This window comes from the organism of the source record quoted next, unplaced genomic scaffold, assembly GCF_019419815.1.
Source record: "Pyrus x bretschneideri cultivar Hongxiangsu unplaced genomic scaffold, Pyrus_bretschneideri_v1 Contig7, whole genome shotgun sequence".
Classification (NCBI taxonomy): Eukaryota; Viridiplantae; Streptophyta; class Magnoliopsida; order Rosales; family Rosaceae; genus Pyrus; species Pyrus x bretschneideri.
This window is the reverse complement of record NW_025999809.1, coordinates 4230511-4247763: the sequence shown is the minus strand read 5'-3', so window position 1 is coordinate 4247763 and position 17253 is coordinate 4230511. Positions and strand designations below refer to the sequence as shown.

At 34.1% G+C, this 17253-nt stretch overlaps 2 protein-coding genes across 2 annotated transcripts; both read left to right on the top strand.

Moving 5' to 3' along the window:
• The first annotated feature begins 1700 nt into the window (after window positions 1-1700).
• Window positions 1701-2075, top strand: LOC125472537 (dimethylnonatriene synthase-like). Its single transcript, XM_048574173.1, has one exon. The coding sequence runs from the start codon at window positions 1701-1703 to the stop codon at window positions 2073-2075; it is 375 nt and encodes a 124-aa protein (XP_048430130.1).
• Window positions 2076-7541: 5466 nt separating this feature from the next.
• Window positions 7542-9821, top strand: LOC103961404 (dimethylnonatriene synthase). Its single transcript, XM_009373947.3, has 2 exons — window positions 7542-8620; window positions 9043-9821. The coding sequence occupies exons 1-2, from the start codon at window positions 7628-7630 to the stop codon at window positions 9673-9675; spliced, it is 1626 nt and encodes a 541-aa protein (XP_009372222.2). The 5' UTR covers window positions 7542-7627; the 3' UTR covers window positions 9676-9821.
• The last annotated feature ends 7432 nt before the right edge of the window (window positions 9822-17253 follow it).

The following is a 17253-nucleotide window of genomic DNA, read 5'->3' as shown; positions in this document are numbered from 1 at the left end:
CCCTTAAATGGTTTTTTTTTTTTTTTTTTTTTTTTTAAATTTAAAATCAATGGAATTGGTTTTTAAGATTGTCAACGGTTAATTATTTTGGTTATTTTATGGAAAAATCTCCGTTAAATTGAAGAAATCATCGGTTTAAGTGGACGAATTGATTTGATAAATATACACTTAATTTAACGAAATTTTTTCATATACTGACCAAAATAATTAACGTGGAGAATTTCTAAAGCTACTTCTATTGATGGTCAAAAAGATAATGGCTACATGTTGAACTTGTGCTGTGTGATTTACATACTCAATTTCATCATCTTCTTGATTTTTCCTTCAGTTACAAATACAATCAAAAGTTTTATAGCGTCCAACATATTCGTCTCTAGGAACACGTGCGTGGATTGTAATTGCCAAGCATGATATTTGTGCGTAGGGCTGCAGCTTGGGTTGGGCCAATCTGAACATGTTCATGTCCAATTCGATTTTAAACCCGAACAAGTGGATTTTTTTGTTTGTTATAACCTGCCCGAACCCAACCCAATTTCAACCCGTGCATTAATTGGGTTAAGTTGGGTTGATCATTTGCGCATTCATCCTCAACCTAACCCAACCCGACTAACCAAACCCAATCTAACAAGATTGGAACTCATATCAATTAATGCTCATACTACATCTAAGTGAGCCAAGTCCAAAAACCAACGCACTTTCCCATTTTTTTTAATAAATTATCCTTTATAATTACTTAAGCTTTTAGGGAATAAGAGGCATTGATTAGTTTGCCCATATTTGTAGTCTCTAAATCCTAAAATTTATAGTAGATGGATTTATGAAATTAAAATTAGCTAGCTTTGATTCTACTTGGCTTAATTTTTTTAGGAATTCTTGGAAACTAAGTTGTTACAAGATTGAACTTGAAAAAGTTGGGTAACCCGAACCCAACCCAAGTAAACCATAACCCAATTAAACCCAAAAAGTTAGGAATTCTTGGAAACTAAGGAACTGGACTACGTGCTTGGGAAATGGCTTGAAGAACATCGACAAAGAAGATTGGAAAGCAAGAATGATAGGGTTGAGAGTGACTTGATGGATGTTATGATATCCAACTTTGAGGAGGATGAAATTTTATGGCCATAACCGTGATACTGTTATCAAAGCAACAGCACTGGTAAGTTCATTTGGTGTAATATGTAATTATGTATGGCACAAACCATACGTTTGACGTTGAGTTATAAGTCATTTAAAATATAACACATGTTCATATTTTAATACCTAACTATGTATACAAAATGGTGCACCCAAGTCACTATAACTTTGTTATAAGTTTATGTGAACTTGTACAACCATACTTAATTAGCATGTGCTCTGAGATTACACTTGACAGTAATCATAAGCAAATGTAATACTAAGTGACATGCTAAGTATAGTACCACATAAATGAACTCTTATTTAATTTTTTTTACCAATTGACGTGATGCATAACATGTCAATTTTTTGTTGCAAATAAATAAGCTTCAATTATATCATATCAGTTGGATTGGAAAAATTGGATTAATTTGTTTTCTATTTTCCTTCCTTTTGCAGGTGATAATGGCAACTGACACAGAAAGCACATCTGTGACACTAACGTAGGCAATCTCCTTACTCCTCAACAACCAAAAAGTCCATAATTCTGCCCAGGAAGAGTTGGACATCCACGTAGTAAGAGACCGATGGGTTCAAGAATCAGACCTCACAAACCCAAATACCTCCAAGCCATTCTTAAGGAAACCTTATGCCTACACCCACCTGGCCAAATCACAGGCCTCTGTGAGGCCATGAAGGACTATCATCTTGGTGGCTACTTCGTCCCCAAGGGCACTCATTTGCTAGTCAACATTTGGAAGTTGCAGCGGGATCCACGCATGTGGGCCAACCCTTGTCAGTTTCAACCTGAGAGGTTCATGACCACTCATGCTGACGTGGATTTCAAAGGTCAAAGTAATTTCAAGTATATTCCATTTAGTGCAGGTAGAGGTTTTTCTAGCTCCACGCCTTCCTCTTCAGCTTTACCAATGCCTTTGAAGTACTTTGGTTTGATATCATAATGTGCATGGGCATGAATTAGTTATTAAGCTATAGAAATAATGTGATTTGATGATTTGCAGCAGCAATATTGAAGTATATATTGTGAAGGATTGATGTATGAATGAATCCTGAATTTTTTTTCTATTTCCAGTTTGTTTTTTTCAAACCTTATTGATAGGTAATTTAAATATATTATTCAAAGTAAAACGTTTTGTATTGCCCCTATGATCTACTTAAATCACACACATCAAAAGTTATCAAATTTTTGCATGTCCTTGTAATAAGTTGGTTGATTCCTAATGTTACCAATTTGCTTTAAGTAGAACATTAACTTCTGTCTAATACTACTTAATTGGTCACTCAATATTACGGTCTGGTAATATTCCTTTTCGCTTAGAAGTGAGAGGTCTTAGGTTCAAATCTCGTGAATGACGAATTCGATACCAAATTAGGCTGCCTATTATGTGGCTTAGCCGGATTCTCCTTTCCCCAAGTGTAAAAATATCGATGTATTAAAAAAAAAAAAAAAAAAAAAAACTACTTAATTGGGAGCAACAATTGTAGAAAATAAAGATATTTAATATTCACAGTAAAAGCAAATCCACTGTTGGTGGGAGGCTCCCTTTTTAAGTTACTTCGAAGGAAATGGAACCCTTATCATAACTCGTTTCCTACTCACCGTAGGCTAACCTAAAGATAAGGAGAATGACATATATATCAAACGAATTTACTGTCACATAGCATCTCATTTAAATAATTTAGTATCACGTTTAAATTTTTCTTCACATATCAATGAAAAGCGTAACATTATCATAACTATGAATTTGTTCTATATAAATTTATTCAAAGACGTGAAGGTAATTATGAAAAGTGTGGGGTAAAAAGAGGATTGATGTTATCGATTTTGGCACTGATTAAATGAAGAAAATGACTCAAATTTTGAATTAACTAATAGATCATCAACACAAACCTCTAATTCATTCGCGGCCATGAAGTCACCGAATGAATTGCCAAGCTGGGGCATATGTGTTGTAAATTACCAACCACATTTTATGCAAGATTCGTCGTAAGGTGGAGACATTTCTCATGCTAATCCATGCAAATAATTTCTCGTAAAGAAACAAAAAACAAAAGTTAACAACGACAACACTCATATTTGGGTTGTTGGTGCAACATACCATCCACATAAATTAAGGAAGACTTGTCAACTCTGTCCACGTCACCAATGAAAGAAAATTTGTTGACCATGTGTTTGATCACCGTTCGATGGAGGACTGAGGATTCCTTGACTAACTGCTCAATCGCCGTTGGAACTAGATATTGTATAGTCGTTTGGTGGCTTAGAGGAAGCGACCTCACTATGACGACCTCCTGGTTGAAGGTTTGGAAAGGGAACCAATCACTACAGTCAAGGGACTTGGGCTTGGCCATGCTTTAGGCCCCAAAACCACGATGGCCACATGTTGGGAAGATTTTTTATTGTAATCGAAATACAGATGGTACATCACATGTTATTATACAAAAAATATAATATGTCCGTTAAAAAATTAATAACTTAAAAAATAAAAAATTTCATCACTTTTTTAAAAGCACATGGTGTAACACTTGTGTTAAAAATTTCTCCACATGTTAAACTTCTGTGATATTATATAATTGTTTTGATGGCTCTTAGGAAGTCACTTCACTATAACAACCTTCTAGTGGAAGGTTTGGAATGGGAACTAAGGTAATTACTGTGCAGGTAATTGGGCAAGGTAATTACTGTCTTAGCAAATAGTAATTGTTCAAGTGCATCTTTACTCCGTAAATAAATTGTCTAGGCAATTGGTATTAAAAAATATTTTTTAAAAAAATAATAAAAGATGATTTTATGTTTAATTTCAGATGAAATTTTTAACCAAACTCGTCGTGACATGTGTCATTATCTGAAATTACAATTTTGTGTGGATAGATTTTTAACCAATCCCCTAACACCAAATATTTTTAATAATAATGCAACTTAATGATTTGCAGCAGCAAGATTCAAGAATTTGAATCATTTGATCTTGAGTAAATTGTAGTAATGGTCCCTTAACTTTAACTCAATTGGAGTAATGATCCCTTAACTAAAAATTCATTATCATTGGTCTCTCAACACATCAAAACATGCAGCTATCCATTACTATTGGTCCCTCAACTCATCAAAATATATAGTTATGATTCTTCAACTAAAAATTCATTACCATTTAATCTTTTTCTATTTTTAAATCATTTCATCATTCAAAGTGGTAAACGTTTTCCAGCGCCTCAACCGGACCAACCCGACAGCTTTTTTCTACATTCCAAGAACCCTAATAATATTATGTTTTACTTCTAGTTTCCTAAGGTAATCAACCAATAATTTTTAGATATACAGATTTAACATTAATAGTAAAAGCAAATTAAACTCATTCACCAGTGGTCCAGTGAGAGTCTCTCTTTTTTAACTTGGGAATTTTCATGAAAATTGCTTGAATTAAGTTTATTTTAATAAAAAATCATGCTATAACTTTATTTAATAAAAAAGATTTAAACTTTTATGAAAAACTCTTAAATTTTAATAAAAATGACAAAAAAACTTAAATTTTAATGAAAATGACATAATTTTAATATTTTAAAAAAAATTGATACGCACATCCGTGCACCCCTCACACAAATTGTTTATGAAATTTACTACACTGTTTTTGAAATTTAATATTACTACACTGTTTATGAAACTTACTATACTATTTATGAAATATACCACACTGTTTATAAAACTTAACAGTAGACGCTCCTCCCAGATTTTCAAGTTCTTTCACCAAAATGCTATAAAAAGATAAAATAAAATAATAAAATAAAAATAAAATAATAAATAAAATAAAAATACAAAATAAAAAAACATGATAGAGATTAACGTTCATGCCATTAAAGTCATGCATGGCTAATAGCTCAATACCATTACTAGAAAACTTGGTGATAAGTCCAATGATGTTGTCAATGATGTTGCCCCACCCCTACCCCTAACCATCCCAACCCATGCCTAACCGACTACTTCCCAACCATACTGCCCCAGATGTGATTCTGAATCGAACGGAACCCACTTCAATTTTAAATTTTAATTTTAGATGAATAAAATATGCTTAGATTATGTCAAAGGGTTATGCAACTGAAGGATTAAGGTGCTCTTTGCATGCCTTTAGTTAGGTTTTTTTTTTTTTTTTTCTTTCTCTTGTCCTTATCTTTTCAAAGTTTTTAAACCATTTTCATTAGTTTTTTTTTTTAACTTACTTCAAATCGCAATTGAACTCGTACATAACTTGTTTCCTTATTTACCTTCATCGGTTAGGCTAGACAAAAGACGTGCGAATATACAAAGTGCATTTTACTACAGTGATAAAAAGTAATAATACATATGCACCCTAATGTGAACATGTACAATGAATGTGGGCGAAAATGTGGGTCTGATGTTAAATGTCCTAGATTATTGATCACAATTTTATACACTATTTGTTAGGCGGAAGATACCTTTCTCACCCTACATTAATACATACAAATAATTGTACGTAAAGAAACAAAAAACAAAGGAGCTGACAATGACAATGCTCACAATAGTCAAATGAAGATAGGAGTGCCAGAGTGAGGCAACCTTTATGTCATGTCTATGTATGAGTAAGTGGAATAAAAGAGTGAAATTGAATTCAAACAATGACATTTACTCCAGTCCTACTAAATATCAAGAAATCAAAAATTTGATGGGACTCATGCAAATTATATTCTCTCAAAAGAAAAAAATAAATAAAATTACAACTTTTCTCATAAAATTTAAAATAAAATAAAATTTCACCGAAAGATAAATAAATAAACAAGAATTAGCATATAAAATAAATTACTAGAATATGGACATTTTAGTAAGGTGAGTGTTATTGGCATTCCAAAAATCTCATTCTACACTCCTCATAAGTGTATTTTTCTTTTCTATTATAGAAAGTTTAGAGTGTAGAATGAGATTTTTGAAGTATTAATAACAATTCCCTTTAGTAATCACATTGATTTTTATTCCGATTCATGTAAATAAGTAAACAGCTTATATAGTTAAGTTCTTCAAATTTAATGTGTACGATAAAAAAAAAGATTTACATATTGTAACATTAATGAATTCAAAATTCCAAACACCACATAACAGTACGAAGCACGGAAAAATTAGTCAGGCGAAGTGAAAATTTAAACCCAAATTAAAGGTTCGGTAGATAATTATTTGTCAACGAGATGGGTGGCAAGGCCCATGATCAATGACATGGGCTCAATCCAAAGTCCAACTTGTCCTTTCCCAGAAAACAGAATCTGAAGGTCTGAAAGACGAAGTAATTGACGATTGGGGGAACTGACACTTGGAAATCTCCCAGGAAAGAAAACATGGCTGCCGATTTCTGGACTTCGTCCCACTAGTATGCTCTTTTCGAACCCGAAATTGTTTTATATGAATAACTCTCAAAGACATATATGAAAATAATTATGGAAAGCGTGGAAGTATAAAGAGAAGTGATGCTATATGTAGTAAATTACCGACCACATTTAATGCATGATTCGTCGTAAGGTGGAGATATTTCTCGTGCTAATTAATGCTGCAAATAATTTCTCACAAAGAAACGAAAAATGAAAGTTGGCAATGACAGTACTCATATGTAGGTTGTTGGGGCTACATGCAGAATCCGGATCTTCTCCGAATCCTCTTTGTGAGAATTCCAGAGATATATGATGTTCGTTCATTGTACATCGTGCAGTCAGTTTCTTTAGATACTGTTTATGTTCAATTTTAAATAATAAAATTTAAAATAATTTTTGACTACACGATGTACGATGAACGAACACGATACATGAATCTTCGAAATCTTCACAAAAAAGATCAAGAGAGGATCCTTATTCCTACGTGCTTTGCACATATATTAAAGAAGACTTGTCGACTTTGTCCACGTCACCGATGAAAGAAAACTTATTGACCATAAATTTGATCACCCTTAAATGGGTTTTTTTTTTTTTTAATCGATAGAATTGGATTTTGAGATTGTTCATCGTTAATTATTTTGTGGAAAAATCTCCGTTAAATTAAAGAAATCATCAGTTTAGGTGGACGAATTGATTTGATAAATATACCCTTAATTTAACGAAGATTTTTCATATAATGACCAAAATGATTAACGTGGACAATTTCTAAAGCTACTTCTATTGATGGTCAAACACATAATGGCCACATGTTGAACTTGTGCACTAGGATATTTACAGATTCAATTTCATCATCTTCTTGATTTTTCCTTTAGTTACAAATACAATCAAAAGCCTTCTATTCTCTCTCCTCCTCTCACACATTGTTTTTTCTCTTATTGTCTTTATAAAAAAAAAAAAAACAATATAAGATGTTAACGTGGTTTAAGTATGACCGTTCAAGAGGAGGAAAGGGGAGAGAGATTAGGAGGGGAGAGAATCCTCCTCCTCCTATAAATGCACATCCCAAAATCTACTACATATCCTCCACACAATCTTACCACCACTTAACTCTCTCCCACCAGTCACCACCATGGAGTCAACAATTTCTCCATTGATCCAAATCATTCACACAGTTTTAGCTTCTTTAATTCTCTATGGTGCCTTGAGAATTATAGCAATAGCAAACACTAAGAAGAACACAACCAACAAAAAGATCATGATGCCTAAAGTCCCTCAACCCTCGGGAGCATGGCCCTTAATAGGTCACCTTCCTCTGCTACGTGCTGAAAACCCAATTGCACTTATACTCGGAGCCATGGCTGATCAACACGGACCCATCTACTCCTTGAAGCTTGGACATCACGAATTGCTTGTTCTCAGCGCCTGGGAACAAGTCCAAGAATTGTTCACAAAAAAGGACAGAGTTTTCGCCACCCGGCCGACTACAGCCGGCGGAAAGTACTTGGGCTATGACAATGCGACCTTCGCCCTTTCCCCGTACGGAGACTACTGGCGCGAGGTCCGTAAATTGGCCACCATGGAGCTTCTCTCGAGCAAAAGAGTTAAAATGCTAAGCCACGTCAGAGGCTCAGAAGTTGACTCCTTCATCAAAACTTTGCACTCACTAGTTTGCACAAAAGATAATGTGGATCCAAGTTCCACATCATCGTCGCCAGTGCATATGAGTGAGTTATTAGAGCACTTGACGTTTAACATAAACTTGAAGTTGATTGCTGGGAAGAGATTTACAGCTGGCCAGTATAACGAGAAAAACGGTGACGTTTGGCGTTTTCAAAAGGCAGTAAAAGAGACTTTGCATCTCTTTGGTGTTTTTGTCTGGTCGGATGCTATGCCATGTTTTGAGTGGCTGGACGGTTGGTTTGGTCACGTGAGTTCCATGAAGAAATGTTTTAAGGAACTGGACCACGTACTTGGGAAATGGCTCGAAGAACATCGACAAAGAAGATTGGAAAGCAAGAACAATAGGGTTGAGAGTGACTTGATGGATGTTATGTTATCCAACTTTGAGGAGGATGAAATTTATGGCCATAACCGTGATACTGTCATCAAAGCAACAGCACTGGTAAGTTTATTCGGTGTAATATGTAATTATGTATGGCACCAGCCATAAGTTTGACGTGGTGTTATGAGTCCTTTAAAATATAACATATGTTCATATTTTAATACCTAACTATGTACATATAAAAAATGGTGCACCCATGACACTATAACTTTGTTATAAGTTTATGTGAACTTGTAGAACTATACTTAATTACCATGCGCTATGAGATTACACTTGATAGTAATCATAAGCAAATGTAATACTAAGTGACATGCTACGTATAGTACTACATAAATGAACTTTTATTTAATTTTTTTTTTACCAATTGACGTGATATATAACATGTCAATTTTTTGTTTCAAATAAATAAGCTTCAATTATATCATATCAGTTGGATTGGAAAAATTGGATTAATTCGTTTTCTATTTTCCTTCCTTTTGCAGGTGCTAATGGCAACTGGCACAGAAAGCACATCTGTGACACTAACATGGGCAATCTCCTTACTCCTCAACAACCAAAAAGTCCTCAAATCTGCCCAGGAAGAGTTGGACATCCACGTAGGAAAAGACCGATGGGTTCAAGAATCAGACCTGACAAACCTCAAATACCTCCAAGCCATTCTCAAGGAAACCCTACGCTTATACCCACCTGGCCCAATCACAGGCCTCCGTGAGGCCATGGAGGACTGTCATCTCGGTGGCTACTTCGTCCCTAAAAGCACTCGTTTACTAGTTAACATTTGGAAGTTGCAGCGGGACCCACGCATATGGGCCAACCCTTGTGAGTTTCAACCTGAGAGGTTCATGACCACTCATGCTGACATGGATTTCAAAGGTCAAAGTAATTTCGAGTATATTCCATTTAGTGCAGGTAGAAGGTCGTGCCCAGGTATGACACTAGGGTTGCATGTTGTGCAATTGATTCTGGCTCGTTTGATTCAGGGATTTAATATGAGCAGAGTCGGTGATGGGGCGGTGGATATGAAGGAAGGGTTGGGGCTTGCCCTGCCTAAAGCAAATCCACTAGAGGTTTTTCTTGCTCCGCGCCTTCCTCTTCAGGTTTACCAATGCCTTTGAAGTACTTTGGTTTGATATCATGATGTGCATGGGCATGAATTAGTTACTAAGCTGTAGAAATAATATGATTTGATGATTTGTAGCAGCAATATTGAAGTATATATTGTGAAGGATTGATGGATGGATGAATCCTGAATTTTTTTCTATTTCCAGTTTTTTTTTTTTTTTTTTTTCAAATCTTATTGACAGGTAATTTAAATATATTATTCAAGGTAAAATGTTTTGTATTGCCCCCATGATCTACTTAATACTATGATAATGTGAAGAAATATCACACGCATCAAAAGTTTATCAAATTTTTGCATGTCCTCATAATAAGTTGGTTGATTCCTAATGTTACCAATTTGTTTTTAAGTAGAACATTAACTTCTGTCTAATACTACTTAATTGGCCACCCAATGATACGGTTTGGTGATATTTCTCTTCACTTAAAAGTGGGAGGTCTTGGATTCGAATTTCATGAATGGCGAATCTAATACCAAATTAGGTTACTCATTGTGTGGCTTCGCCAAATTCCTCCTCTCCCAATATAAAAATATCGATGTACTAAAAAAAATACTACTTAATTAGGGGCAACAATATTCTTATTTTACATTCCAATAACTCTGGTACTTTCACTAGGGTACTCATCCAATAATTGTAGGAAATAAAGATATTTAATATTCACAGTAAAAGCAAATCCACCGTTGGTAGGAGGCTTCCTTTTTAAGTTACTTTGAAGGAAATGGAACCCTTACCATAACTCGTTTCCTACTCACCGTAGGCTAACCTAAAGATAAGGAGAATGACATATATATCAAACGAATTTACTGTTACATAATATTTTACTTAAATAATCTAGTATCAGGTTTAAGTTTTTCTTCACATACCAATACATATTGTAACATTATCATAACTATGAACTTGTTCTATATAAATTTATTTAAAGACATGAAAAGTAATTATGAAAAGCATGGGGGTAAAAAGAGAACTGATGCTACCAATTTTAGCACTAGTTAAATGGAGAAAATAACTCAAATTTTAAATCAACTAATAGATCATCAACACAGAATCTCAATTCATTCGGCGCCCGCGAAGTCACCGAATGAATTGGCGAGCTGATGCATATGTGTTGTAAATTACCAACTACATTTTATACATGATTCGTCGTAAGGTGGAGATATTTCCCATGCTAATCCATGCAAATAATTTCTCGCAAAGAAACGAAAAACAAAAGTTGACAACGATAGCACCCATATTTAGGTTGTTGATGCAACATACTATCCACATAAATTAAGGAAGATATGTCAATTCGTTGACTAAGTGCTCCATTACTGTTGGATCACGAGTTCATTGATCAGGATATTGTATAATCGTTTGGTGGCTTAGAGGAAGCCACCTCACTATGACAACCTTCTGGTGGAGGGTTTGCAAGGACCAGAATTATCTGTCCTCTTACTTTTGGTGTCCTCTCGTACATTTTTATTTGTGTGATCACGGTTAAGCCACATCAATATTTTATATTACTATTCATTTTTGTCTTATTATCTCTATAAAAAAAATAATATAAAATGTTGACGTGGCTTAACCGTGACCACACAAAACAAGAGGGCACGGAAGGGTACCGGAAGTGGGAGAGCAGACAATCCTTGTCTGTTTTGGAAAGGGAACCAATCGCTACAGTCAAGGGACTTGGGCTTGGCCTTGCTTTAGGCCCCAAAACGACGATGGCCACATGTTGGGAAGATTTTTCAATGTGATTGAAACACAGATAGTACACCACATGTCACTATATAAAGAGTATGATATGTCTATTAAAAATCAATAACTTAAAAAATAAAATATTTTATCACTTTTATAGAAACACATGGTGTAACACCCGTCTTAGGAAGTCACCTCACTATGACAGACCTTCTGGTGGAAGGTTTGGAACGCGGACTAAGGTAATTACTGTGCAGGTAATTGGGCAAGGTAATTACTGTCTTAGTAAATAGTAATTGTTCAAGGGCATATTCACTCTGTAAATAAATTGCATAGGCAACTGGTATTAAAAACTATTTTTTTAAAAATAATAAAAGATAAGTTTATGTTTAATTTCAAATGAAATTTTTAACCAATCTTGTCGTGATACGTGTCATTATCGGAAATGGATAGATTTTTAACCAATCCCCTAAGACTTACTCTAACCCTTAGAGTAAAATTCAAATTTTAGGTTCTAAACTTACTCCAACTTACTCCAACCCTTGGAGCAAATATGAGTTAAAACCTAAAACCCATTTTTAGGGCAAATTTAGCCTAGGATTCCCTCCTGGGTTAGTAGGGCTGACCTATCATATATTGATATTTTTTTAGTTTTATATTTATAAATTCATTGAATTCAACAGGTAAGATCTAATTTAATCAAATCCATCGGTAAAAAAAATAAATCTAATGGTACAAATTTAAATCCAAAAGCTAAAGTAATTAAAAATATATATTTTATGTGTTTCATATTTTTTAGTAGTGTTCCACGAGTTTCATGATGACGGCTTAGTGATTTTTTCAATATTTATCGAAATCTAAATATTTTTAAGTTAAAATGTTCATAAAATTAAATTAGGATAGTGTACATAATTTTTTTTTTCTAAAAGTTATTTTAGGAAAAAAAAATTATCCTAAATTCATTTTTTAATAATTTCGGGCTAAAAATTTAACCCAGAATGGTTGGAGGAGAAAATCTGTTTCTGAATTAAAACCTAAATTTTCTGAATTAAAAATTTTAGGTTTTAATCTAAGAATTGGAGATGGTCTAATTGTATTGAAAGGTCGTGCAGATTTTTTTCAAAATAATAATGCGACTTAATGGTTTGCAGCAGCAAGATTCAAGAATTTGAATCATTTGATCTTTTTCTATTTTTAAACCATTTCATCATTACCTTGCATTCATGTCGTGTTTTCCGTGTTTGTATCATTTTCGTGTCATACCCGATATCTTAACGGGTCGTGTCGTGTAACACCCGTTAAAATAAATGGGTAAAATGACCCGACCTGATAATATTAACAGGTAATATGATCCGACTCGTTACCCATTAAGGAAAAATATTTTAAACTAATAAATAATCATATGAAAAATATAATACTAAATAAGTATACATATACTATATTGTCACATCCAAAACATAAAAACGCATTTTTCTTTTAAGTATATTTTCACTTACCTAAATTGATCAAATGGTAAAATTGGAAAATATTGGAATAGAGAAGGGGTTTTTTTGTCCAAAAAAGTTCTAATAATATATGTGAAATAGAATCCAATGGTACATATTTACTCTCATTTATCTTACGACTATTATTTAAGTAAAGTCCTTAATAGTTTTTTAATTAATGTAGAAGTGTAAAAAATATAAACACTCGTAATGACAAGCTTTACAACTTTCATGAGAAGCTTAACTTCGAAATTTACCACTATAATCATATAAATCATAGATCAAAATTTAACCGTTGATTGTTGTTTACATTTACGCTTCATTGTTCTCATCAAATTTTGTTTTTTTTTTTTTAAATTTTAATTTTAATTTTAATTTATTTAAGATTTTGTTTTTTGAAAACATGATCTATATTAGAGGATGTAGGAAGATGAATGGTTTAGATCGTTGATATTATATTCAGAGTTTTACAGTTAGTGAAAATATTGCTTGATGTTTATAAAGTTTATACAAACTATATGACATCGATTCATATTTCAATTAACCGTAAATATCGAAACGTGATATCAAAGATCTGAACTGTTCATCTTCTTACATCCGTCAAATGTTCATGTTTTCAAAAAAGAAAATTTGAAAAATGAAATTCAGTAAGAAAAATAAAGCGTAAATGACAATCGACAGTTAAATATAAATTTAAGGTTTACGGATTATAGTGTTGGATTTCGAAGCTGACCCCTTCATGAAAGTTGTAAAGCTTGTCACTATGAGTGATTGTGTGTGTGTATATATATATATTTTTTTTTTATTACATTTTTTACACTTCTACAATATTATTAATTTTATTAATTTTGCCCTCAAATAAAAAATATTATTCATGAGAGTTTGGAGGATTTTAAAAATCTAAACGATAATGTAAGTGTAACCATTATCTACTCATGGAGGAATAATGATGAATCACGAGTGTTTATATATTCTTTCACACTTTTCATACTTGTATGTTGTCTTCTTAGTTCTTGCCTATACAAATACTATACAAATTTATTTTAATTTTGGACAACAACATGTTAAGTAAAATGTATCCTAGTAATGATAATAAGGAACTCTCACAATAAAAATAAATAATGACCAAAACTCTTTTTTTTATTTTTTTTAAACTTATATAGAATAATAATACAAAACTATATATTTAATATAGAATATATTGTATATATTAATATGGCTATTGTATTTTATAATAAATCTTTTAGTAATTAAACTTTAAAATTATCAAAATAATTTTTTTCTTAATGGGTCGAAACGGATTACCCTCGTGTTACTCGCGTGTATACCCGTTAAGAACCCATTATTAACGGGTTCTTACTGGGTCACCCGATTAGTTATCGTGTTGACCCAAAATTCGTTATTTTCGTATCGTTTTTGTATCGTGTCACCATATTGTGTCAAAATTTCCGGGTCTACATTCAAAGTGGTAAATGTTTTCCAGTGCCTCAACCGGACCAACCTGACAACGTTTTTCTACATCCCAAGAACCCTAATAAAATTATGTTTTACTTTTAGTTTCCTAAGGTAATCACATCCAATAATTTTTAGATATACAGATTTAACATTAATAGTAAAAGCAAATTAAACTCATTCACTGGTGGTCCGGTGAGAGTTTTTCTTTTTAACTTGGGAACTTTCATGAAAATGGCTTGAACTAAGTTTATTTTAATAAATAAAAAAAAACCCATACTATAACTTTATTTAATGAAAAAGACTTAAATTTTAATGAAAAACTCTTAAATTTTAATAAAAATGACAAAAAAAACTTAAAGTTTAATGAAAAATACATAATTTTAATATTAAAAAAAAAAAAAAAAAACTGATGCGCGGATCTATGCGCCCCTTACACAAATTGTTTATGAAACTTAATAGTATTCCACTGTTTATGAAATTTAGGGGGTGTAATCAAACTTGGATTTAAGAGAATTTTAATAGATTTTGATACGTGATGGATTTCATAGGATTACATAGACTTCTACAAAATCCATACGTACATCAATGAGTATAAGGTGCTAACAAAGGGCCTCGATAAAAACCTTGCCGGGATTTTCAACCCTGTCGAATGGAAAAAGAGTGTCCCGCACCAACATAATTAATTAGGAATTACTATATGCAAAGAGAAGATCAAGAATTACATCAGGGGGTTCCTCAAACCAAGTCACAGTGTTACCGTAACTCAAGCTCATACACACTAGCCTGTGTGCCACCTTGTTTGTCTCCCTTCCACTAAATTCAACCTTCCACTTTGGCAATGAATGAACAATTGACCGCGTGTCATTTATAATGTTTCCAAAATGTGAGGTGTCATCAATTCCTTCATTTTTTAGTCTTGCCATCACAAACAAAGCATCACCTTCAAGAACCAAAGCTGGGAATTGCCACTCCTTGACAATCATAGCCTCGTCCCTTGTTGCCATCATCTCAGCCAGCTGCGAGGAATAAATGGCAGTGTATTGTGTCGCCTTTGATGCTAGAAACTCCCCCTTCTCATTTCGAATCACCACCCCAACACCACCTACCTCATGTTGTTCATCACAGGCTGCATCAAAGTTGCATTTTACCCAACCCAGTTCTGGTTTCTTCCATTTCTTTGGTTTGTTGCTGCTACGTGTTTGATTTTTCCCATGCCATCGCTGGAATTCCTGTAAACAATTTTGTGCTCTAGAAACCAACTCCAACGGTTGAAGCGTCTTTCCCTACCATAAAAACGAGTTTCGTTCCTTCTAAATGCTCCAAATAATCACAAGTAACAAATCAAAGCTTTCTCTTGATAAATCACAAGCCAGTCTTGTGAACTAATCCACCAAATGTCTCATAGTGTCTGTTCTACTTCGTAGACCCAATGGGCTTATTAACCAAATCGAAGCCGTTCTAGGACAATTCCTCATCAAATGCACCATGGTTTCTTCTTTGCCGTTTTATAACATACAAGCAGCATTCGTAGTGATTTTCTTATTTTCAGATTGTCCCGTGTTGGTAACGCATTCATACAACATTGCCACACACAAATCTTTACTTTCCAAAGTACTCGAGCTCTCCATAAAGCCTTCCACAAAAATTTCATCTCATGTGTAATCGAAGAACCACTACTCTCTTGTCCATTGACTTCTCCGCCAATCTGAGCTAAAAAATAAGCACTTTTCGTTGTAAGCTTCCCATTCGACTCTGAGGACCAGATTAGAACATCTGGTCTCTGAGAGATACTAAGTGGTATGGTCTTAATCAATCGAGCTTCCTCTACCAAAAAGATACTATTTACCACTTCCATGTTCCATGCAATCCTTCCCTCTACCGAGATCAACTTCTCCACCGTAGTGGACTGATCCATTCCCATAGGTATAGGGCTAAGAACTTTGAAGAAAGTTTCCCTTGGCAACCAACTATCACCCCAAATTTTAATAGAAGCACCATCCCCTACTCTCCACCCAGCTCCAGCCCTAATTACTTTGCGGGTTTCAACTATACTTCTCCAACCATAAGATGAATTCGTCTTCACCGGTGCCGAAAGAAAATCAGTTGTGGATAATATTTGGCTTTAAAAATTTGGGATGCCAGAGAGGATTGTTCATTTATCAACGGCCACCCTTGCTTTGCCAACAAAGCTAGATTAAAGGCATAGATATCCTTAAAGCCAAGGCCACACTCTCCCTTTGGTTTACATAACTTTTCCACCGAATCCAATGTATCCTTCACTTACCTTGTTCCTTTCCCCACCAAAATTGTGCCACCATTTGATTCAACTCATCACAGAAAGTTTTTGGTAGCAAGAAACTTTGCATGGTGTATAAGGGGTACAACTTGGGCTATGGTTTTTTATCAATATCTCTTTCCCGACACTACTCAGAAGACTTCATTTCCAACCATTTAAATTTTTCCACAATCGATCTTTAATGTATGCGAACGTATCCTTCTTCGATTTTCCCACCAGAACCGGTAGGCCAAGATAGCGATCATGGAAAATTACCCGTAATATACCCAAACAATCTGCCAACAACTGTCCATCATACTCGGTCAAGTTTCCAATGAAAGCTACACAACTCTTCGCATAATTAATAGTTTGTCCTGATACATCTTCATATGTTTTCAACAAATGTTTCACCTGTAAGTATTCCTGAATCATGCCCCTAGCGAAAATGAAACTGCCATCCGTAAACAAAAGATGATTCACAACCGGAGTGCCCTTACACACTTTGACCCCTCTAATCCGTCCCTGCTTCTCCCAAGCATCGAAAAGAGCCGAAAAACCTTCCGCACATAACACAAAGAGAAACGGAGAAAGAGGGTCACCTTGTCGAATCCCCCGCTTCAGGTGAACATATCCCACCGGCTTGCCATTTACCTTAAATAAGTATGAAACGGTAGTCACACACGC